Source organism: Lineus longissimus, chromosome 4, assembly GCF_910592395.1.
Source record: "Lineus longissimus chromosome 4, tnLinLong1.2, whole genome shotgun sequence".
Taxonomy (NCBI): domain Eukaryota; kingdom Metazoa; phylum Nemertea; class Pilidiophora; order Heteronemertea; family Lineidae; genus Lineus; species Lineus longissimus.
In genome coordinates, this window is record NC_088311.1 from 22,035,769 (window position 1) to 22,059,023 (window position 23,255).

The 23,255-nt window shown below is 41.8% G+C and overlaps 2 protein-coding genes across 2 annotated transcripts; both read right to left on the reverse strand.

Annotated features, from left to right (window-relative positions):
• Positions 1-61: 61 nt before the first annotated feature.
• On the reverse strand, positions 62-6,574 carry LOC135486897 (mpv17-like protein 2). Its single transcript, XM_064770063.1, has 6 exons — positions 6,556-6,574; positions 4,752-4,973; positions 2,385-2,546; positions 1,981-2,057; positions 1,270-1,398; positions 62-649 (listed from the first exon to the last, which is right to left on the reverse strand). The coding sequence occupies exons 2-6, from the start codon at positions 4,945-4,947 to the stop codon at positions 350-352; spliced, it is 864 nt and encodes a 287-aa protein (XP_064626133.1). The 5' UTR covers positions 4,948-4,973; positions 6,556-6,574; the 3' UTR covers positions 62-349.
• Positions 6,575-9,164: 2,590 nt separating this feature from the next.
• On the reverse strand, positions 9,165-21,054 carry LOC135486712 (glycine dehydrogenase (decarboxylating), mitochondrial-like). The gene is made up of 19 exons (XM_064769771.1): positions 20,681-21,054; positions 20,330-20,408; positions 19,422-19,557; positions 18,177-18,341; positions 17,786-17,863; positions 16,935-17,082; positions 16,325-16,521; positions 15,525-15,867; positions 15,207-15,287; positions 14,737-14,840; positions 14,277-14,403; positions 13,763-13,981; positions 13,159-13,434; positions 12,926-13,038; positions 12,380-12,639; positions 11,895-12,098; positions 11,600-11,664; positions 11,248-11,328; positions 9,165-11,001 (listed from the first exon to the last, which is right to left on the reverse strand). Exons 1-19 carry the CDS (start codon positions 20,918-20,920, stop codon positions 10,840-10,842), a joined length of 3,078 nt encoding a protein of 1,025 aa, XP_064625841.1. The 5' UTR covers positions 20,921-21,054; the 3' UTR covers positions 9,165-10,839.
• Positions 21,055-23,255: the final 2,201 nt, after the last annotated feature.

A 23,255-nucleotide genomic window follows, 5' to 3' on the forward strand; every position in this document is an offset into this window, starting at 1 on the left:
ATTCATCGGTAATAAAATTTAGTCTAGAAATTCCCTTTGAAATACTTATTTATTTTGACATCAAATATATTTGGAGGAAGAAAAGTTCCAGCTTTTTGCATTGATATACATTTCTCACGAGCACTGTACCTGTTTAATAAAACAGGGCAAGTTTACAGTTTTAGGAGACAGTTACAGGGGCGTAGCGAGGGGGGGGGGGCAGACCCAGAGGTCACCAAAAAAATGTGTTCATGACCATGATTTTGGCCCACAAATTGCAAAAAGTGTCATTCTGCCCCCCCCCCCCAAGACCAAACTGCTAGCTACATCTCTGTTTCCATCCTAAGCCATTGAGAGAATCCTGCCCCCGTCATCTAGTCTGGAATCGTTGACCTGAGTCAACTGTAGGCCTCTGAATGGAGTTCTCATCAATGTCATCTATCAGTACAGGGTCAGTATTGCTGTCTTCTGCTCCCTTGTCATCTTTCACATCCTCAAAACCAGACGCTTCATCAACCACAGTCTTTTTCACTAAGTGAACATCTCCTGCAGTCCCTCGAACTCGATCTCCCTCTTGGTCACTTTCTTCAGCCTCGAGTATTGAACTTCCTTCCGTTGGATTGCCTGATTTGTCTTTATCAGCTTCGGACTGGTCATAGTTGATATAAACCTTAAACATATAAATGTAAATCAGACCAGGCAAAGTAACGTCGAGGAGACGTTTCACCCACTCTTGAATGCAAGACTCTCATGTCCAACATCCAATGTCTCTGCAATTGGACCATCTCAATCTTCCTGGTAGCATTTACTCAAGAATGACATTTCAAAACATTATCAAAGCAATTAATTGTAATAGGTCTCCATAAAACTTTTATTGAGTCATTTAACTGTTAAAAGACTCAATCTGCTTCAGATGTGGTGGCAATGCATTCCAAAGCTTTATCACAAGCAGTAACTTTCGGGAATTGTTTCCACCCGTGGTAGGAGCTTAGTGTGCTCTGGCTTCTTGTCTTGGCCTCTGAAGTGGAAGCTAAGGATAGTGGCCCTGCACGGCATTGAAAGCGAAGGTTAACATTTCGAACTTGATGCGTCGTAATTGTTGGACCAGGAGCCAATGAAGGGTTGTATAAAACAGGCTACATCTACAGTAGAACCAATCATTTTAGGACACCCTCGGGACTGACAAGTGCTGTCCTTCTAGGTCAAATTGAATGGAAAGAACCAATTTGGGACCAAAACTAGTATCCTTGATAGAGAGGTGTCCGCTAAGGGAGGTTCCGCTGTACTTACATGATGGAAGTATGAGAGGAGGACGTCATCGTAGACCATTGAGAGAGCACCCAAGTAAAGAAGCCTGTACTGAGGTGGAATGAAGGCAAAGTTGAACGTCTGTCCACCGCCCCAGAATATTATCTGAAACTGCAAACAGGAGAGCGCATCAGGCAAGGTCGTGCCATCAAGAGGAATAGCAGCTCGTTGTTACCCAAATTCCCACTTAGTATGTGTTATCATTTCTGAAAATATTACAACCCCCGAGTCCACACCATTGAGCAGTTAACTTAAATGCACACTGCACCTGCAAAACTGCGCTTTGAAGTTGGCAGTCATCATCAGGCAAGCATAACCGCTTGGGTTAGTGCAAAATATTGTTGCAGTCAAAATCACATAATCAATCGGCATTCTCAGCTGCCGTTTCGGTGTCACAGCCATCTCTTGGGTTGATACTATAAAATTTGGAGGCAGTCAAAAACACCTTTCATCTTTAATTTGAGGTGTTTTACAAAAGAAAGTGATTCCTCATTGTTGGTATTTGTTGTCTCTCCAAACACCACTAGGGGGAGCTGTCACTTTGCACAAAACCTTGGCTGCTGCATCAGTCTGACCATCATTTTAGCTCCACCTTCGAGGTGTTTGGTAAGACAACCAATACCTCTAGTTCGATACCATTATACCTCAACTATAAAAATATAGGTTACTTAAAAGATATTAGGAGCAACTTACTGCATACATGGGACCAATTGCTTTAGTCACACCACCAATGCTCTCACGGAGGGAACAACCTTCTAACAATTTAAGACCTACAGTAGAAGATAAAGAAAACAAATGATAAATTCAGCATCAGATGCAGTATCTGATCTATGGGGTCATGTGTACCAGTAGTATCAAGGATACAGCTCAAGTGGTTTAGTAACAGGCCACTCACACGAATGGTTCACAGACAACGACTAAGGACAGCACTCACCATACTACCAGCAAGCTAGCTGAAGAGCAGGTGGTAAAAAATAGACAGTTTTTAGCATCTCGGGCATCATAGTGATCCTATAAATCATCCTAATGCCTATCATCAATTTTGATACATACATTTGAAACATGAGAAATGAAAAGGGCTTCACAGGTCTTCCTACCTCCAATGAACACTGCAATAAATACAGGTGCCATCACAATTGAGTCTAAGAAGACCTTTTTAACCACCGTCCTCATATTCGTCTTCGGAAAACGCTTGTCCAGCCACGCATACCACTTCAACCCGATGGCACAAATTACAACTCCTATTTTGACCATTCGACCTGAAAAAGGAAATTTAGTGCCGTTTTAGGTCACTGGTTTTGGTCCCAAATTGGATATTTACGTTATTTACTCTGCAGCATAAAGCACACAGGATCACACTCCCATGGCTACAAGACTTTCGGCTGCAGCCAAAGCTGTGGGGAACTGTTGAAGACCTCGAGCGAACACTGCCGATTTTGTCCGCACATGACCTGAAGATATGATGCCAAGGTTACGTAACGTCTGAATGCAGAAGAAGAAGAAGTAGAACTCCCATGGATAGGATGCTTATCTACCGCAGATCAACTTCCCATTCTAGACTTAACGCATGTTGCAGCAACAAAAATCGCTTCTTTGCACAGTTTTATCATCCAGAGAATCATTGCGTAATCAGGAGTGTACGCACTGAACTTTGGGGTTTGGCTCTAACAAGGCTCCAATGAAACGGCCAGGGGCCATTGTGCTCACCGTATACATCTTTTATTAGGCAGGATCATGCTTAGTTTAGAGGTGAATATGGTGAACACAATCAGGCATGAAGACTTTTTTTAGATGTGTATTGATGTCAAGTAATAAGACAGGGCAGTATATATAAGTTTATGATCCAACCAATAATTGTCTATGACATCAACAAGATCAATATCGTGTGATTGCTAAGAGTCCCTGCAATAAAAAATTCATCGAAAAAAAGTCATTAATAAGCGAGATATTGCACGTCCTACTTTTTCAGTTTTGACCCCCTGGTGGACAAATTAAGAATCAGATCAGGCCAAAATTCGGTGTCAGAGATTATCTGATGTAGGGGGTTACATGTACCAACTTTCAAGTTCATAGCTTTAGCAGTTAAGAAACGTGCCATAGTTACACTCGAACGGTCAATTTACGCCATTTGACCTCTGTGACCTAGAAAAGGAGGTCAAATCCAAAAATCATAGGAAATGTGATGTATCCTTGCTAGGAGTCCCTGCCATAAAATTTTATCGAAAACAATTCACTCAAATAGGCAAGATATTGCACTTCTTCCTTTTTCCGTTATGGCCCCCTGGTGGCCGAATAAAGAATCAGATCAGGCCAAAATTCGACATCAGACGTTATCTGATGTAGGGGGTTATATGCACCAAGTTTCAAGTTCATAGCTTTACTGGTTAAGAAACGTGCCATAGTTTACACTCTAACAGCCAATTTACGCCATATGACTTCTGTGACCTTGAAAAGTAGGTCAAATTGAAAACCCGTAAAATATGTGATGTATTCTTCCAAACAGTACCTACCATAAGAATTTTATCGAAAACAAGTCACTTATAAGCGAGATATCACACTTTTAGATTTCCACTTTTGGCCCCCTGGTGGCAAAGTTAGGAATCAGATCGAACCAAAATTCAGCGCCAGAGGCTATGTGATATAGGGGGTTATATGTACCAAGTTTCAAGTTCATAGCTTTAGTGGTTAAGAAACGTGCCATAGTTTACACTCTAATGGCCAATTTACGCCATATGACCTCTGTGACCTTGAAAAGTAGGTCAAATTGAAAACCCGTATAATATAAAATGTATATTTGCTATGAGTACCTACAACAAAAGTTTTATCGAAAACAAGTCACTTATAAGCGAGATATCACACTTTTTAGATTTCCACTTTTGGCCCCCTGGTGGCAAAGTTAGGAATCAGATCGAACCAAAATTCAGCACTAGAGGCTATGTGATATAGGGGGTTATATGTACCAAGTTTCAAGTTCATAGCTTTAGTGGTTAAGAAACGTGCCATAGTTTACACTCTAATGGCCAATTTACGCCATATGACCTCTGTGACCTTGAAAACAAGGTCAAATTAAAAACCCGTATAATATAAAATGTATATTTGCTATGAGTACCTACAACAAAAGTTTTATCGAAAACAAGTCACTAATAAGCGAGATATCACACTTTTTAGATATCGACATTTGGCCCCCTGGTGGCCAAACAGAGAATCAGATCGGACCGAAAATCAGTGTCAGAGGTCAGCTGACCTAGGGCATTCTGTGTACAAAGTTTCAAGTTCATAGCCCTAGCAGTTAAGAAACGTGCCACTGTTAGGATACGACGACGACGACGACGACGACGACGACGACGACGGACACAGCGCTATCGTATAGACTCCCCTTACGGTGAGCCAACAAGAGACATGAAGGAACAAGTCTTGGAGTATAAATTGTTACTGGAAACTAGAATAAAAATGTTACGTCCTACCTGATCGTTCAGGGTCTAGCCACGCAGCAAATTCAGTTTTCCTGACCATTTGATTTTCGAATCTCTGTACAGCGACATCTCCCAAGCCAATACAGGCGCCACCCAACAGAACCGTCGGTATCGTGGGGTACCGTTGGACTGCTGTCCGAACCATTCCTACCATTGGGCGAAGACGCGACACACCAGCCCTCAGCATTTTGAAGACTTTAACAGGTTTCACACCTAAAACAAATTTCATCAGTGACCAACTTATGATTAAAATGTATTAAAGCACATGCCAACAGTGTTAGCTTCACATGGTCCTGTCAGTCATGCTGGACCTGATATGCACTTCACTGCCACATTATAAACCATGGCAATGACATTAACATTGCCTTTCTTGGCGATCCCTGCTTCAGAACTAGTTATTGCCACAATTGAATGAAGGAATGTCCTTCCCAAAGGCCAAAGCCTATTAAGATACATGAGTTCTGGCCAAAATGGTGAGGCCTATTGTCAACAGGTAGGCCTCAACCCTAAGGTACGCGCGAGACTACCGCAAAGACTTATGGGTACGTACCGCCAGCTCCCCCGGTCTGTACATCTTGATTGTAGTATACGCGAGCATTTTTTCCCTAAATTCACAACAAATATTTAGCCCGGAGTTTAGCACAAACTTGAAAAAATAATGACTCCACCCATGTAGCGAAACGACCTACGATGTAGCGAAATTACCTACATCCATGTAGCGAAACGACTCCACCCATGTAGCGAAACGTCCTCCATGTAGCGAAACGACCGTACCCATCATGTAGCGAAACGACTCCACCCATGTAGCGAAACGACCTACCATGTAGCGAAACGACCGCCACATGTAGCAAAACGACTGGTAGCGAACTGGCAATGTAGCGAAACAGCCTGATACCGGTACAAGTAGGCCCTACTGTCCTATTATCAATTCGGTGCAGACCAGTGCATTTAGGCTTTGTCAAGTGTGTAAATGCAGAAATGCCCTTACCATATATAAGAATATCCTAACCTTGTCCGGGTCGATATAGTAGTAGATGACAGTATTCATCCCGATGCAACACCTGGCCATGAAATAGTTAATGATGCAATGCACTAAAACCAATTTTGCTAGCCCAAGGTCACACAGAACCCATTACTTAATTTTAGCATATAAACATGTTACACAGCAACCAGCATGTCCATCCTAATGTAAATCATGATCAATCCAGCTGCGAACAGGATAGCGACCATCAGCATAATTTGATTGGATACGGAAATGATGGCCACCTGTATATGGGGGTAGTTGATAAAGCTTGGAATCAGTGAAACCTTGGAACCAGTGATAAACCTTGGAATCAGTCCTAAAAATGCATAAAAACATGAAATAATGCCATTCGAACCTAACGTGGTTACGAATCAACATTTGGAGCTTATTCTTACATGATCAGATCGGAATTTTATGGTAATTTAGAAATCTGTCGCATATCCGATTCAATAGTCTATATTTAAGAACAACCGAGTTGTACCTCGCCTCCAGTGTACAGTACTGATCTCCCAAATATGGGAAGACACGCCCACCACACACCCATAATATGAACCAATAGCGCTCCGCTTATAAATACGCCACCACCACGCGGGGCCTATTTGAACTACGGATCGGTCTGTTCATACAGGGTGATACAGAGAAAATTGGGGGCCTGTCATGCATTATGCATGGATAAGGTTGACGACTATGTCTAGGCTTAATTGTCTATGATTGACTGATATTTCATAACAAACGATGAATAAAAGAAGCCTAGTCATGTATGTTTATTACCGAAGTTTGCGGATGAAAATTTCCTTCGCCGTGAGCGATTTCTTACATCTTCCAGTACGCATCGAGGGATGCAGAGATCTTTGTGACGTCACCAGTTCTAAGCGGTTTTTTTATTCACGTGTGTGTTTGTCCTATGATCTCGTGCATCTAGTACCGAGCATAATACTTTATCGTCTATGGAATACAAAACAATCATAAAAACTAATTTTTGCTTCCATTGAAGAGAAATAAAATATTTTAACGACCACAGCGCATTGCCAATTGATGACGTCATCCTCCACATTAAAAATGTTGGCTTCTGAACTAACTGGCAAATTGCTATCAATAAAGTCAGCTGGGACGAGACTGTCAGTTGGGAGGGTATAAATCGTAGAAGGAACGCACCCGATTTACCGCGCTATTTGCACAGTGATTCCATGGTTTACATTGAATATTCCAAGGTTTATCAGTGTTTCCAAGGTTTCACTAATTCCATACTTTATCAACTACCGTTAAGACATTGGGTGATATGAATAAAGTCTAGCAATTGCTTTTACTTCAGTTTTGTACAGAAAGGCCCAGTGTAAATGTACATGGAGTTTTAGATAAAAGCATTTGCTAGTCTTTATTCATATCACCCATTGTCTGCCAAACCATGTAAATGAAACGGCCAGGGGCCATTGTGCTCACCGTATACATCTTTTATTAGGCAGGATCATGCTTAGTTTAGAGGTGAATATGGTGAACACAATCAGGCATGAAGACTTTTTTTAGATGTGTATTGATGTCAAGTAATAAGACAGGGCAGTATATATAAGTTTATGATCCAACCAATAATTGTCTATGACATCAACAAGATCAATATCGTGTGATTGCTAAGAGTCCCTGCAATAAAAAATTCATCGAAAAAAAGTCATTAATAAGCGAGATATTGCACGTCCTACTTTTTCAGTTTTGACCCCCTGGTGGCCAAATCAAGAATCAGATCAGGCCAAAATTCGGTGTCAGAGATTATCTGATGTAGGGGGTTACATGTACCAACTTTCAAGTTCATAGCTTTAGCAGTTAAGAAACGTGCCATAGTTACACTCGAACGGTCAATTTACGCCATTTGACCTCTGTGACCTAGAAAAGGAGGTCAAATCCAAAAATCATAGGAAATGTGATGTATCCTTGCTAGGAGTCCCTGCCATAAAATTTTATCGAAAACAATTCACTCAAATAGGCAAGATATTGCACTTCTTCCTTTTTCCGTTATGGCCCCCTGGTGGCCGAATAAAGAATCAGATCAGGCCAAAATTCGACATCAGACGTTATCTGATGTAGGGGGTTATATGCACCAAGTTTCAAGTTCATAACTTTACTGGTTAAGAAACGTGCCATAGTTTACACTCTAACAGCCAATTTACGCCATATGACTTCTGTGACCTTGAAAAGTAGGTCAAATTGAAAACCCGTAAAATATGTGATGTATTCTTCCAAACAGTACCTACCATAAGAATTTTATCGAAAACAAGTCACTTATAAGCGAGATATCACACTTTTTAGATTTCCACTTTTGGCCCCCTGGTGGCAAAGTTAGGAATCAGATCGAACCAAAATTCAGCGCCAGAGGCTATGTGATATAGGGGGTTATATGTACCAAGTTTCAAGTTCATAGCTTTAGTGGTTAAGAAACGTGCCATAGTTTACACTCTAATGGCCAATTTACGCCATATGACCTCTGTGACCTTGAAAAGTAGGTCAAATTGAAAACCTGTATAATATAAAATGTATATTTGCTATGAGTACCTACAACAAAAGTTTTATCGAAAACAAGTCACTTATAAGCGAGATATCACACTTTTTAGATTTCCACTTTTGGCCCCCTGGTGGCAAAGTTGAGAATCAGATCAAACTGAAATTCAGCACCAAAGGCTATGTGATATAGGGGGTTATATGTACCAAGTTTCAAGTTCATAGCTTTAGTGGTTAAGAAACGTGCCATAGTTTACACTCTAATGACCAATTTACGCCATATGACCTCTGTGACCTTGAAAAGTAGGTCAAATTAAAAACCCGTACGATATAAGATGTATATTTGCTATGAGTACCTACAACAAAAGTTTCATCGAAAACAAGTCACTAATAAGCGAGATATCACACTTTTTAGATATCGACATTTGGCCCCCTGGTGGCCAAACAGAGAATCAGATCGGACCGAAAATCAGTGTCAGAGGTCTGCTGACCTAGGGCATACTGTGTACAAAGTTTCAAATTCATAGCCCTAGCAGTTAAGAAACGTGCCACTGTTAGGATACGACGACGACGACGACGACGACGACGACGACGGACACAGCGCTATCATATAGACTCCCCTTACGGTGAGCCAAAGAGCCATCCCCTTTCTTTGGCCAAAGGAAGCTCATTTGAACGCAACATTCACTTGATTTTGGCAACTTTTCACAGGCATTGTCAGCTTTTTGACAATGGATTTTCATGACTATAGTCTTCATCCAAAGAGGTAATAAGTTTGATAAGTCAATTGATAAAAATGCTGCAGATGCAAAAAAAGATGATTATCAGTGTGCTGGGCTATTTGCACTTTCCACAAGCAGTATGTGTAAAAAGAATAAAGCAGAAGACACCAATCAATAGTTACTTTTTTATTCATGCTAATAGGTAGTAATCAATCGGATCTGTTACCATAGGGGGTGCTACCACTTCAGGGCTCACAAAAAACAACAAACAGAGTGAAAATATGATGACAAAACATCCTGCGTAACAACATTTGAAATCAATAGCAGACGACATAGTCATTGACTGTTGTTGTTGCAGGAACGTAGCTAGATTTTTGGTCTGGAGGGGGGCAAAATGCAAAATGACAATTTTTGTAATATTTTGGCCTAGGGCATGGTCAAAAACACATTTTCACGGAACTTTTTTTGGGGGGGGGGGCATTCCCTTTACTAGCTACGCCCCTGGACCTTGGTTGTCGTTACAATGTTTGTAAGGGCTTTGAAAAGATACATGACTTGCTGTGTCGTCTGCTGGGACTCGTGACCAGGACAGAAACTTGACAATACCACACTTTTTCTCAATCAATCGACATTCTGTCATTTTTATCATTCCTAAAATCCATAACTAATTGTTCTGCTCATCACTTCCAAGAATTGTCAGCAAAAACATAAATTCTATAGTCATCCAGCACCTCAACAGAGATTTCATGCTGGTTTTATGCAATTTGGTTGCATCAAAGCACTGCACTATTCATAACACATGTGGCTGACATCACACACTTTTCCTAACAGGCCGAAATGGTAATATTTATCAATTCAACAATCCCACAGGAATCATACTTTTTAAGTAAGCCTATTTTAATATTTATTTCGATCATTTCATACCTCTTCAGAATAGAGATTTTAACATCAAACTTTTTCAGATAATTCTGTTGTGGATTAAGACTTCTTAAGACTTACAAATAATTTGGCACATTAACGTTGGTCTTAAATTAAACGTAGGAGTCACATGTAAATTTGTGTACATGTATCAGCACCAGGTCATGAATAAGTTCCTCACGAACCTCAGTGGTTTCGTAAGCTGTGAGTGACATCTAATAGTAGCCCCCTTATCAAATTTCACCGAATTATTATCATTATTACCAATACCTGTGTTAAACATGGTGACTTATCTCAAAAACAAACTCCACACAATCGTCTGTTGTCAGTTTGGATGCAACCTATCACATTTGGAACATTCAAAATAAACAGAAGGGACTACACTACTGAAATAAAGCACTGGAACACTTTCATATTAACTGAATGGTGACATGTAAAGTATTATAGTGCTTAAAATGAGAAACACAATGGTGAAAACTGCATAAAAATCAAACTGCCCACCTTACATGTCAGAGGGACTAGGGGGGGACACTTTAACCTTCATTGCATGTTAAAAGGTGTTTCAGGACACCTTCAAGTTAAAAACACACATATACACACGCATACACTGAGACCATGACACATCCATCTGTTGCTTAGTCTAAAGATGGCGAGGAAAAATGTCAAATTAGAAGTCCTCAGCTGGCTGCCAACGTTTGCACATTTGCGTTTGATTTGAAGAGAATTATATTCCTCATACATGTACAGCACAATATTTTCCGTGTTCTCTACGGTACATGAGATAATGAGACCCCTATTGGCAATTTCATGGAACCTAATCCGCCCTCCCTGGCTCATGCCTCTAGTCTGTCTTTATTTCTAAACACACGATAGCTAGCGAAATGTTCAATTCTTGATGAACAGAACAAACAAAATCCTTCTTGTAAGTCTATGTAAAAGTCACAACTTTAGCTTTTTTCTTGTCTGCTTCAATGAATGGAGATATGTATGACGACATCGGCGGACAGGAACAAACAAGATGCTGATCTCCGTAAATGTCATCAATTCTGGAACACGTTGGCCAAAACTTCGTTTCTGGCACAATGTAGGACTGAAAGAGAACAGACAGGACACTGTAGAAGTTCTGACACTCAGTTGATGCAAGCTGATGCTCTGCCAACTGAAAATTACCACAGCAGTGTGACAGAGTAACTTTCGTCCATCAAATACTAATTACTTTTATAGCACTGGTTAGATTCCTTTGTCTGCATAGCGACAGAGCCATTTTATGAAGACGTTGCTCCAGTATCAAAAAGATGAAAGAAGAAGACATGGAATATGGAATCTTATGACTTACCATTGGGTATGCGGCTTGTTCCTTGGTGTAAGGCCTATCCCATTGGTCCGACGTCAGCGCAGCTAGAGTATGGGGTGCATTCTGGAAAAGGACAAGGATTCTTCACAAGTTGACCTACGAGGATGGTGTATCAACTGTGTGGTTGATTTTAAACCATTTGATATCATCAAATGAGAAGAAACAGACATGAATGATGGTTCATGTTTAATAACATAAAACACATGACAGACCAGGGAAAATGCGTAACCTGGTGTGGGCTGATTCCTCCAAATACGGCAAAGATCCTAAGTGGACCATGAAACCAAAGGGGATGACGATGATAATGGTGATGATGATGAAATGTGCTCCTTACCTTTAATGGGTTATTAACTTTATCCATTTTCCCATTTGCAATGTCTTCAATTTCTTTCCGAATAGCTGCAGGAAGAAAAATTACATTTTTGAAAAGATACTAACAGCAGAGCAACACCAATTTGATTATTACTAAGACTTGAATTAACTTAAGGATGAATTCAACAAAATAATTCCCCTCAGCACTTTTATTTCATGCTGCGATGAACTACTGTGAAAAATAAGATGGGAGGAAAACTTTATCCCCCACCAAGAGGCAGTTTCACCCTGCTACATGGTGACCAATCAAAACTTACCGATCAAGGCATCACAAAATCTGTCTAATTCCTCCTTATCCTCTGATTCGGTTGGTTCGATCATCAGTGCACCGCTGACAGGCCAGGACATGGTCGGTGCATGGAAGCCGTAGTCCTGTAGCCGCTTGGCGACGTCAACAACTTCGATACCCGCTTGCTTCTTGAACTCTCTGCAGTCTATGATGAACTCGTGTGCACAGAAACCTACAAAAGTATTGACCAAAACTTATGAAGAACTGAAGCTAAACAATCTAGGGTGATGTACACAAGAAATGTACTTCATCAAACTTAGACCCACACTGATAAAAACAAGACTTGTGGTTAAGTTAAACATATACCGTCTTGATACGATGACCTGGGGCTGTTTATAGGCAGCAACAAAGCCCACAAGAACTCGACCAGTAGGGGAATGGAGTATTCACACCATTGGAAACCAAACCCACAAGCTGCTGCTCTCTAAAACACTGCACTCCCCCCCAAATTACCTTCGGCATTCTTGAAGACCGTCTTGTAATATCCATCTAGCCTCTTACTCATGTAGTTAGCATTCAGAATGGCGATCTCCGAGCTGTGACGCAGTCCCTCCGGTCCCATCAGTTTTATGTAGGCCCAAGATATAGGTAAGATCGCACTTGAACCGAATGGGGCCGCACTGACTGTACCGAAAGACTTTGCCATCGGGCCGGTGGTGCCAAAGGGAGGAACGATAGGATGGGTTGGAAGATAGGGAGCCAGATGTTTCTTACTGAAAATTAAAGAAATTATGATCAAATTCTCTTCAAATTGTCTAAATTAACATATTGTGTAGACACTGCTGAGCCTACATTATGTGTAATAGGCCTATGTGAAACAGCAGCGGCACAAGACGCATAAAATAACATACTGTGTAGAGCCGGTCAAATGGTGGTTGCACAAAAGGCCTATACTAAGTGTACATAATTATTGCCCCAACAAAAGTCTGCTCAACTAAAACAAACACCAATGCATTTAAAAAGGATCCACGAAATGTGCTGGAGGATATGACTACTTACACTCCAATTGGTCCCATGCCAGGTCCGCCTCCGCCGTGAGGAATACAGAATGTCTTGTGTAAATTCAAATGGCTGACGTCAGATCCATAGTCACCCGGGCGACAGAGACCAACCTATAAAAGAGGACAGAATTTTTCATCGAAATGCTATCTTTACGTTGTATTTATGTGGGGACAAGAAAATCTGAAGACTTCTGCCTTCCTGAGAGTAAAACAGGCACAGCCCTTGCTTACCTGAGCATTCATATTAGCACCGTCCAAGTATATCTGCCCACCACAGTCATGCACGAGATCACAAATTTCACGGATTTCCCTATCAAACACTCCATTCGTGGAAGGATAGGTAATCATCACACACGCCAACGTCTTTTTATACTTCTCAGCCATTTCCTTCAGATGCTTCATGCTAACGGCTCCTTTCTTGTCCACCATGATGGCTTGGACCTTCATTCCTGCCATCTGCGCGCTGGCAGGGTTTGTGCCGTGAGCCGACGCGGGGATGAGACACACCTGGAATAGTAACAGAGGGAATAATTTCTGAATGAATTTGAGCAGTGGCAGGATGGGTGAGATATACCAGCATGGATACCTTTACCATAGCAAGAGCATTGCTTCATCTCAACTCCAGGAAGCTTCTTGCATCAGGAGTCATGCAGATCTCTAGGACACAACATTTCAAACGATCCCTCCCACCCACCAAAAGGTGTAGTGCATGGATAGACTCGTCAAGTAATTTTAGCACTGTCCTTCCCCTTGTGCTGATGGATAAGCCAGGTTGAGCCCGAGACTGCCCTACTCTCTGTGTGCACTATGTGCCCCCTTCTCCCATGTTACTTACACTGCGCTGTCCTTCTCCTTGAGCGTCCAGATAAGCCATGATTGCTCGTAGACCTGTGTACTCTCCCTGCGCACCGCTGTTCGGTTGGAACGATATCTTATCATAACCAGTGATTTCACAGAGATCCCGTCCCAACTCCTTCAAGAGCTGTAGGTAACCGAGGGACTGGTCAATGGGAACAAACGGATGAATGTTGCTGAACTCGGGGTATGAACATGGCTGCAACAAACAATGGGAAAAATATCAGACTGGTTTTTCTACGAAACACTACAAGGGTTGAGCTACTGGTTCATTCCAAACCTCTTTAAGGCGCCTCAGTTTTGGCTTGCTTGTTTTTAGCTTCACCCTCAAAGTGTTAGGTGAGACAACAATCACCTCCCGTAAGGTACCAATTCCTCAGTCTGTCTCAAATTCAAGTACAAACTTTGAAAGAAAGAACCTGACCTTTAACTTGAGCAGACAAACCATTAAATAGACAATGAATTTAGACAAGAGATTGGGACCGATCACTCACCATCATTTCTGTGGTCGCATTTAACTTCATGGTACAGGATCCCAGTGGAATCATCGAGTGAACCAGCGACAAGTCCTTGTTCTCCAGGATCTTCATATAGCGCACAATATTTGTCTCAGAGTTGAATCTGAAAATTAAGTGTCATCATCAGTGTCCATTTTCCTGTACAAACTTTGCCAAGTCAAATTGCAAGTTAGTTCTCTCTTTTGCATTGATTTGCAGCAAATTCCTTGATGCACTCAAGCAATGCACTAGAATGCATACGTACACATTTTGGAGCATGCAGCAATAGCATGTCGTCAAACCTCTAGTGACATGCAGCACAGAAACATTTTTCGAATGGCGCTTGAAAGAATTGGTTTCTGGCGCCAATGATGTCATAATTGGGCGGATTATGACTAAAGTTCGAATCGATTTTCTTCAGAAATCGAGTCGGAATTTGAGTGGAATGTTACCTTACTTGTTAAATATTGGATGAGTCAAGTAGTCACTCGTCCTGTTGAACTCAGATGCTTCAATTCCACTTGGTTCGTCTTCGCTGAATATGGCTTTGGCGATGTCAGCCTGAAGTTATCAAACGAATTGAAGCATTGAATATTATTTATTATTTCTCTTCTCACTTTTGGCCAGCTCAAACTTATTCAATGAAACTATGAAATGAAAATGAGATATAAGCTCTCTTTAAAAAAAATATTGTGTAAAATGATACATGACATCGTCGTTGTGGAAAACTCAAACATTTTTAGCATGTATCGAAGTCTTCTTCGTTTTTTCTCACGTCTATGACATCATTTTTGATTGTGATTATGTCAGCTATGTCATTTTCAATTCTTATGCACATTGGTGGCCTCCATCCGAAGAGACGTAACATCAGTGACCTCCTGGAGAAATGGCCTTGACTGATTGCAATGAATAGCTATGGCATCTTACAGCTGTTCTTGATGAGCCAAAAACGTAGAGGAGATCATTGATATCTTGGACACCGACTGTCTCATCCATCGCTATGCCAACCTGAAAACAATTGCATTCTTGATCATCACATATAACAACAAATGAAAGATACTTTAGCAACTCCTGAGCTGGGTCACCATGATCTTGAAGTTCTGAAGACTGAATGCACACATGGGACCAGGACATGAGGACAAAGCCATCGGTCTTCTCACACCAAGTTAAGTTAATTTCAGCATTAGTGACCATCAGATTATCACAAGAGCCAACACATTTCCAGAGCTCTAAACTGAAACTCACATGCTGATCTTGATAATATCGTAGGTTGATTTCCTTCTGTCCAGCTTTAAACATGATCTCCTTCATATCACAGTTGGGCATCACTTTGAGCGTGTCGAAGAATTGCGGGTTGACAACTTGATGACCGGCGTCTGTCACCCCATTTGCCACGATCAACGCAGCATGGTGGACTCTCTTTCCGATATGCTTTAGGCCGTGAGGACCATGGTAGACAGCGTACATGGCAGACATGTTGGCCAGGAGGGCTTGGGCCGTACAGATGTTACTGGTCGCTTTGTCTCGTCTGATGTGCTGCTCACGAGTCTGTAGGGCGAGGCGGAGTGCACTGTCACCTGTAGCATCTCTGAAAACACAACCAGAAGAGGTCTGATGTGAGCGTAAGGACAAGGACAAGGGGATTTATCAGGCAAGCGATAACATCAGACATGTTATCGCCACGAGGTTGTGCATATCATTGCCCAAGTTCTGTTGGGATAGGGTCATGACGAAAATGGCAGCAATATGAATGATGTGGCAATAACATGTCCTCAGACGTTAGGGAGTCCAGGTGGTGGTCTCCAGAGGACAAATAGGCACAGTTGGGCAACTGGGTCTTGTTTGAATTTGTCAAAATAATCCTCTCACAAGTGAATCGAGTGGATGTAACTGTACTAACATCACCATTGCATCCTGCACCAACGTCGTAACGTCTTGGTGCCATCTTGGTTTCCAGTTATGTTCAAGCCTCATACTGGTCATGCCCATATTTAGTCACCCTAGCGAGCTGATTGACTTAACCTTGGTTGGACAGGGACACTCACCTCGTCACCCCCACCATCCTCCCCGGCATGAGACGTTTAAAGTCATTCCTGACAGCGAAGAATCCAGCATGGGGCCCACCGTACCCTAGAGGAACACCATATCTCTGGCTGGTCCCGAGGACAATATCGACACCAAAATCACCCGGTGGCCTGAGGATGGTCAGAGCCATCAGGTCACTCGCACATGCTGCCAGAGACTGAAACAGAGGTACTATGATAAGTCAACTGCTCATTTAGATAAAGGATTTGCACAGATTCTTTAACAACCAATTTCTCAAGACAAGCCTTTAAATTGTTGAATTTTGGCTGCACCCTCAGTTTTTAAAATGAACTATAGGGGATGAGTCCTCAAGAGACAATCCTTTCGATTGTGATGGCATTAAAGGTGTACCACAGCGGTTTTCCTGAAACTTGCATGGATGACACATTTGCCCAAGACAATTATGGCAAAGCAGTACACTGCCCTTGATCTGTGTATGTAATTGATTTCCTCTTAGTGAGCAAAACAAAGATATCTACAACTACTACGTCATGTGAATAATATTGTGGATCTGTTATAAGTCCAAATGCTCTGACATCTCCAAGTGTACGCAAGCATTTAGCGTCTTACCCCATTGTCATGTGCAGCCTCGACCAGGTCTGAGAAGTTATAGATTGAGCCTTCAGTGTCTGGGTACTGAAATAACACACCAGACACATCGCGGTTGGTGAAATCCATCTCGTCAAAGGTTGTGGGCAACACTTCGATACCCATGGCACTGAAAATAAGTCAATCAAGTTGAATGGAACTATGCAGCATTTTACTCATATTGGATAAGTACATCTACATGACAGACTGTGTTCAAATCTGAATCTGGGGATTGACTCAGAGGAGTACACCCAAAAGCTAAAGGGAAAAGTTAAGGTGTTAACTAAAGTTCTCTTGGATTAATAGCGCGGAAATATAGGCCTTGAATTGCTCTCTTAACCTTATAACCATAAGATAAGACTATTATCTGTCATAAAGTAAACACCATCCTCACACACATGAGGCAATGCGGTTGCCACCAGAGACATATTCAGGCCTAAATCAGTGACAGCTGTCAGATTAAAACCAATTACGATGACCTCTAGCTCTAAGGCCGGATGATAAATTCAATGTAGCACATACATGTATGTTAAATGCAAATAAGAAAGGTTAAAAGTGCAACACAATAGTATAATATGAGTTAGAAATGAAAACATCTTCAACTTTTGTTAGGCCTAGTACGGTATATAAACATTGGATGGATGAGACTAAAAAGAGTCAAGTACTTGAAGGGCACAATTATTCCAAACAGTTTGAAATATGAAGGAATCCAGATGGCCCAATGAAAATAAGTGTTTTGGTGTACATGTATTTTGAAAATTCGAAATTTTCAAACTCATGTTCAATTTTTTAAAAGAACATTGTAGGCCTTGAAGACTGTGTCCCAAACTTACTTGGCTCGAGTGGCAACAACAGCGATAGTCTGTGGATGACATCTGCTGTCAATGTAGAATTTCCTCCGCTTGTTGTGTCTGCAATAAGTCAGAAATGGAAATTTGTCAATGTGTGAGGCTTGTTAGGTTACAAATTTTGGTTGACAATCAAATCGTTTTAATTTAGAATTCACCTGTTCAATGGTTTTGCATTATTGTTTCTAGGCATTAGACATTAAAGACTCACTGCTTCATTGACCTCTTGAGCAACTCTTTAGGACAATCCACTTCTTTAGCAAAAACAGACTGACTTGTCTTCCGCACATCTCCAAAAATTCGGAACACCGAAGAAGAAAGTTTTACATCTTTTTGGCCGCTTTGTGCCTAATGATAATTTTTTCAAAATTTTTACCTGAAGCACAGAGCCATGGCTTCAGCAGCAGCAGTCGACTCATCAAGAAGAGAGGCATTTGCTATGTCCATCGCTGTCATATCACATATCATTGTCTGGTAGTTCAAAAGACCCTCGAGTCTACCCTGGGCAACCTCTGGTTGATAAGGCGTGTACTGGGTGGTCCTGGAAGCAAAAATATATCATCTGTCACATCTAACCACATTTTTACTTGTGTGGATTCCATATCAGTATCACCTTTTGAAGAAGCATTAGGTTAGCCCCCTGGCCTCTTTCGTTTTTGCTTGGCTGCTTCCCCCCAAGGATCTCCATCTCTGGGAGTCTTTGACTTAGCAGCAGCAGAATCTCTGCCAGAATCGAGGTCTTCTAAAGCAACCCAAACAAGGATGTTGGAACCCAACTCAGCCCTGCAATGGTAGAAGGCAGTAACTCCACTTTTCATAGTTTTGAGAAAAACAACAATTTGTGATCAACCTTATGCCTCAAACATGAGGAATCTTATCAAAATACTTACAATTTGATATTTGTCTTTTCATCTTCCAAATATCAAAAGTACTGTGATTTAGGTCAAAAGGTCAGAGTTCAAGGTCAAAGTGGAGTTACTGCCTTCTTCCATTGTAAACCACCGCCACAAAAAGGCAGTAACTCCAATGCGTTTTTGACTGTAACAGGGAAGTGGGAGAACAGTGGCTGTCAAGGATCAAGGGCACCCAGTCAATGAATTATCAGGGGCGGGGTACTGGGGTGGGGTGTGGGGGTCAGTGCACAGCTTTCCAGGCAATGGATTTGAACTTCTTTTTTGGTAGAAGGCAGTAACTCCACAGGGGTTTAAAAAAAACAATGGTAGAAGGCAGTAACTCCACATTGGACATGGAGTTACTGCCTTTTACCATTGCAATTGGAGTTACTGCCTTTTACCATTGTATTAGTGTCTGGAGGTCGGAGTTACTTCTCACCCCCATGCTGAAATCTCAGAAAATATTGCTTCTACAGGGATAACAACCATTTCAGAAGATAAAGCACTAGCAGTAGTTCCAGAAATGCCCAAAAGGTGGATTTGACCAAAATATGGAGTTACTGCCTTCTACCATTGCAGGGCTGAACTGAGATTTACATGATTAGTAAGGTCTCACAGGGGACAATCCACTAGTTATGGTAGCAAATTGGTTGTAAGCTTATGCCCAAGCCTATTTTTGTTCCTACGGAATTGTCTATCTCATGAGAGCTACTACAATCGATACCTACCATCCTGGATTTTCGAATATATTCCTCAGAATTGTATTTGGCACACAACAGTTGTAATATCCCATCCCAATATACGAGCGCCATACTTTGTTTTTCTTTGCGATCTCCTGGATTCTTTCGATCAACTCTCTCTCGCCTGGAACAAGGCATTTATATAGTTAATCATCGGCACATCTAAAGAGGTTCATTGAAAGACCCAGTCACAGGTGCCAATATCCAATTCACCAAAAACTCATTTTTGATTTAACCAATATTCTACTTAAAGGACGACCCTACTTACTGTGTGCATTATCATTATGCACAAAGAAATTATCTTTAAGAAGACACCAAGACCCTTGTATGATTCAAGCTTCAAGCCCCCCCCCCCCCCATATCCCCAGCTTTCTCAACGTCTAATAAGTTACAAGCTGCTGCATTGGGCGACAGGAAAATGGAATTTTTTTCTGAGCAAGATCAAATTTTGGCCCAGGATCTTGAAGGTCACCACGGCCTCATAAAATGAGAGCAGCATATCAATCAATAAACTATGGAGCAAGAGTGTTTTGTAGGTTGTAATATCTTTCATCTCGGCTGTCCTGACCTTGTACAGGTGCCAACAGATCATTTTGAGATTTAGGGCAAATGGAAATAGAACACTGCCAATTTTCAATGACAAGTACCAAGTACAGAAGGCCTACTAACTGATACTTAAAGTTGGAACAAAGCTTCGGGGAGGGGGGAGGGGGGGAGGGGTGATACAATTCTTATTTTGCTATGTGTTATTCCCGGTCTGCCTTCATGAAATTAGCCCCTCACATGGTACCAAATAGGCCTAGTACTACAACAAACGCTACTTCATCCTGAGGTTATTTAGTCATACTCATTACATCCTAGGAAACAAACTCAATAGTCATCGGTCCAATACTTACTATATGCTTCCTCTACATGAAGTGGTCTGCCCAGCATTATGTTTTCAGGAATAGTATTCTGTATCATCTCATCAATGGACTGCGTGAAGAAAGGAAAGTGAAGTAAAAACAGACATTATATTCAAATATACAATGTAAATCCCTACTCATCTCCATCATATTGGTTACTCTAGTCTAACTCTAGAACACATGGAATGGTACTTGTAAGACTAGTACTACTATATCAACAGTTCGTTCTGGGCACAGTATCTGCTGCCAAGGACGTTTAAGAGAGACAAGGGACAGAAGGCAAGTAGTAAACGCAAAACTAGAGGCGCCGACACAAAACAGCGGAGGTCGCCAAGCACACACCTCAACTCCGATGAAGTCAAGCATTTCCTTCTTTTCAGCTGCATTTGGCCCAATGTGACGGACTGTAAAGTCATCATGCTTCGGGAAGAATTGGCTGAGATGCAGCTCTGCATCTGCTGAACTCGATGAAAGGAGGCGAAATTGAAACTTTTGAAAGTCTTTGACTTTTCCTGCAGCAGGATGGATCTGGATTCGACTCGCTTTGCGAACTGAATTCACACTCCTCCAAACTCGGTGCATGGCTACCGAGCGTTCTTCAAATATCAAATCGACAGGAAATCAAAATAAGCAATGATTTCGTTTGTGATAGACCGAAATAAGTTTTTTGAGAGAATCTTTTTAGGCCCTTCGATCTTTTTACACAACACTGTACATTTTGTTACATCCTCGATTTACACATTGAGGGATGTCGGAGTTCTTCTAGTAACAACAGGTGACGTCACCATTAGTTCACGAGATCCTATACGCGGGAAATACGAATGCGCTCGTGTGGACTTGGTTACTTGAGATTCTTTAAAAAGAGATGACACATTGTAGGATTTTTGAAGGGGGTACTGGGGGGGGGGGGGGGAGGGGAGGGGGTGTCAGCCTGGGGCTTCTGTTAGCCTGTATTCATACTGGTGATAAACCATTGAATGTAAACTCAGGTGAATGCGCATGTGATCATCTGAGGAATCCGATATTGATTCATACTGGTGATAAACAATGTAAACTCAGGAAAAGACACAGTTCCTACCTTGCCCTGAAGATGGCGATGGCGTAGTCCCATCTTCAGGGCACGGTAGGAACTGAAAAGACCGTTTGGTCTTTTCAGTCCATGAGACTCCGACATGTCCGATAACCAGCTCAAAGAGGGGGGATTTGAGCCACGTAGATCTACGTGGTTCGGCACTGAAGGTGTTAATAAAACACGGCCGGGGCACTTGCCACATCTTTAGGAGTACGTCACTACCAAGTGCTGCCATCTGAACTGAGACATTGGACCTATAGACTTTGCCTGAAATAAAAAGATCACGCCCGTTTTTAGGTCGGCCGGGACAGCATGAACCCCAAACAGTCTCTGTTGACCGGATAGATCACAGCTTATCTGAACTTAACTCACATACCACGGCCTTTATGTTTTGCTGATTCTCTCCGCATTAGTCCTGTGGTATTATCCCGATGACATTATCTGATCGTATAGGGTAAGACGACCACGTTTGTCTTATACAGGAGATCAAATATACATAACATTACAAAGTGGTTCATTGAGAGTGTTTGCCTAAATGATATTCACACATTCAGGAAAAAAATGATATTCACTCGCTAAATCAGGGCTTACTGACATGTCCGGTCAATCGTCTGTGCTGTCACTTGTTGTATTAATGCACCAGTGACAAAGGGTGATGAAAATCGTTGGTCTAGTGGTACGATTTTCGCTCAGGCTGCGTGAGGTCCCGGGTTCAACTCCCGGGCAAGCCCTTTTGTTGGCCAAACGTCTGTGCTACTACCTGTTGTATCAATTTACACTGCAATCAATATTCTAATGAAGGATAATATTTTCTTCGTTTTTATTATCGACACGAGATTGATCATTTATCAGCGAGCGATTTACAAAAACTGCTTAAATTCACATCAAGCAACTACATTGTATTTGATTTGGGAAGGCATGTCTTGTATGTCTCCCTGTAGAGACAATGTCACAACCAATCTGATGACAGTAGCTGCTACAATGTCCAAGATACTTCACTCGTCCTAGACACTGTCACAACCAAGCTGATCATTGACAGTAGCTGTTACAATTCTGATTTCACGCTGGCGAATCCAAGATTTTTTTCGTTGACGGCCAAGTACATTGTACCTGTCTTCACCAGCATGGTGAGATGGTGGCTCAGCCTAAGGCAGTAGGCCCTGGTGTGCATATCCTCTAGAGCACAGTGAGATGTTAGGTCAGTCCAAGACAGCAGGTCCAGATAACTGCTGTGGGAGAGACAAGGCTGTGAATGTCTTCCAGAAAATTGTGAGATGCTGGCTTGGACCAAGTCAGATTATAATGCATGTACCCGAATAACGTCCAGCTTATGCATGTCAGAGAGAAGTTAGCTCAATCCAAGGAAAAGGGTCAGGTTAGGGCCTTTGGCAGACTTTATTTCTAAAGAACACACAGTCCTAGCAGATATACAACATAGGGCCATGATCATTTTTTACTGGGTACACATCATTTTTGTCCCAGCTATGGTATGAGATGCGGTTGTGTCATTGATAATAGAATAGGATTTTTGTTTTTGTGTTGACTGTTGTTCATTTCACATGACGGCAGGTTTTTTGTTATTACTATACTACACAACCAGGCCTATATCTCTTATAAACCTGGCTGTCGTCTCTTGTTACTTCCTCTACCCCAGAGCTTAAGTCTCCAATGATGCACCGTGTTATATGACCATGTGGCCAATCTCTCGGTGTCCCAGAGTTGGCAGTCTTAAGCACATGCTCTGTTGTCTGATCAGATATGTTGCACTGGCACCTTCCAAACTTGGCCATGTTCATCCTCTTGAGGTGGGCTTTTAGTCTATCAGAGCCGGTAAATGTTGTCACA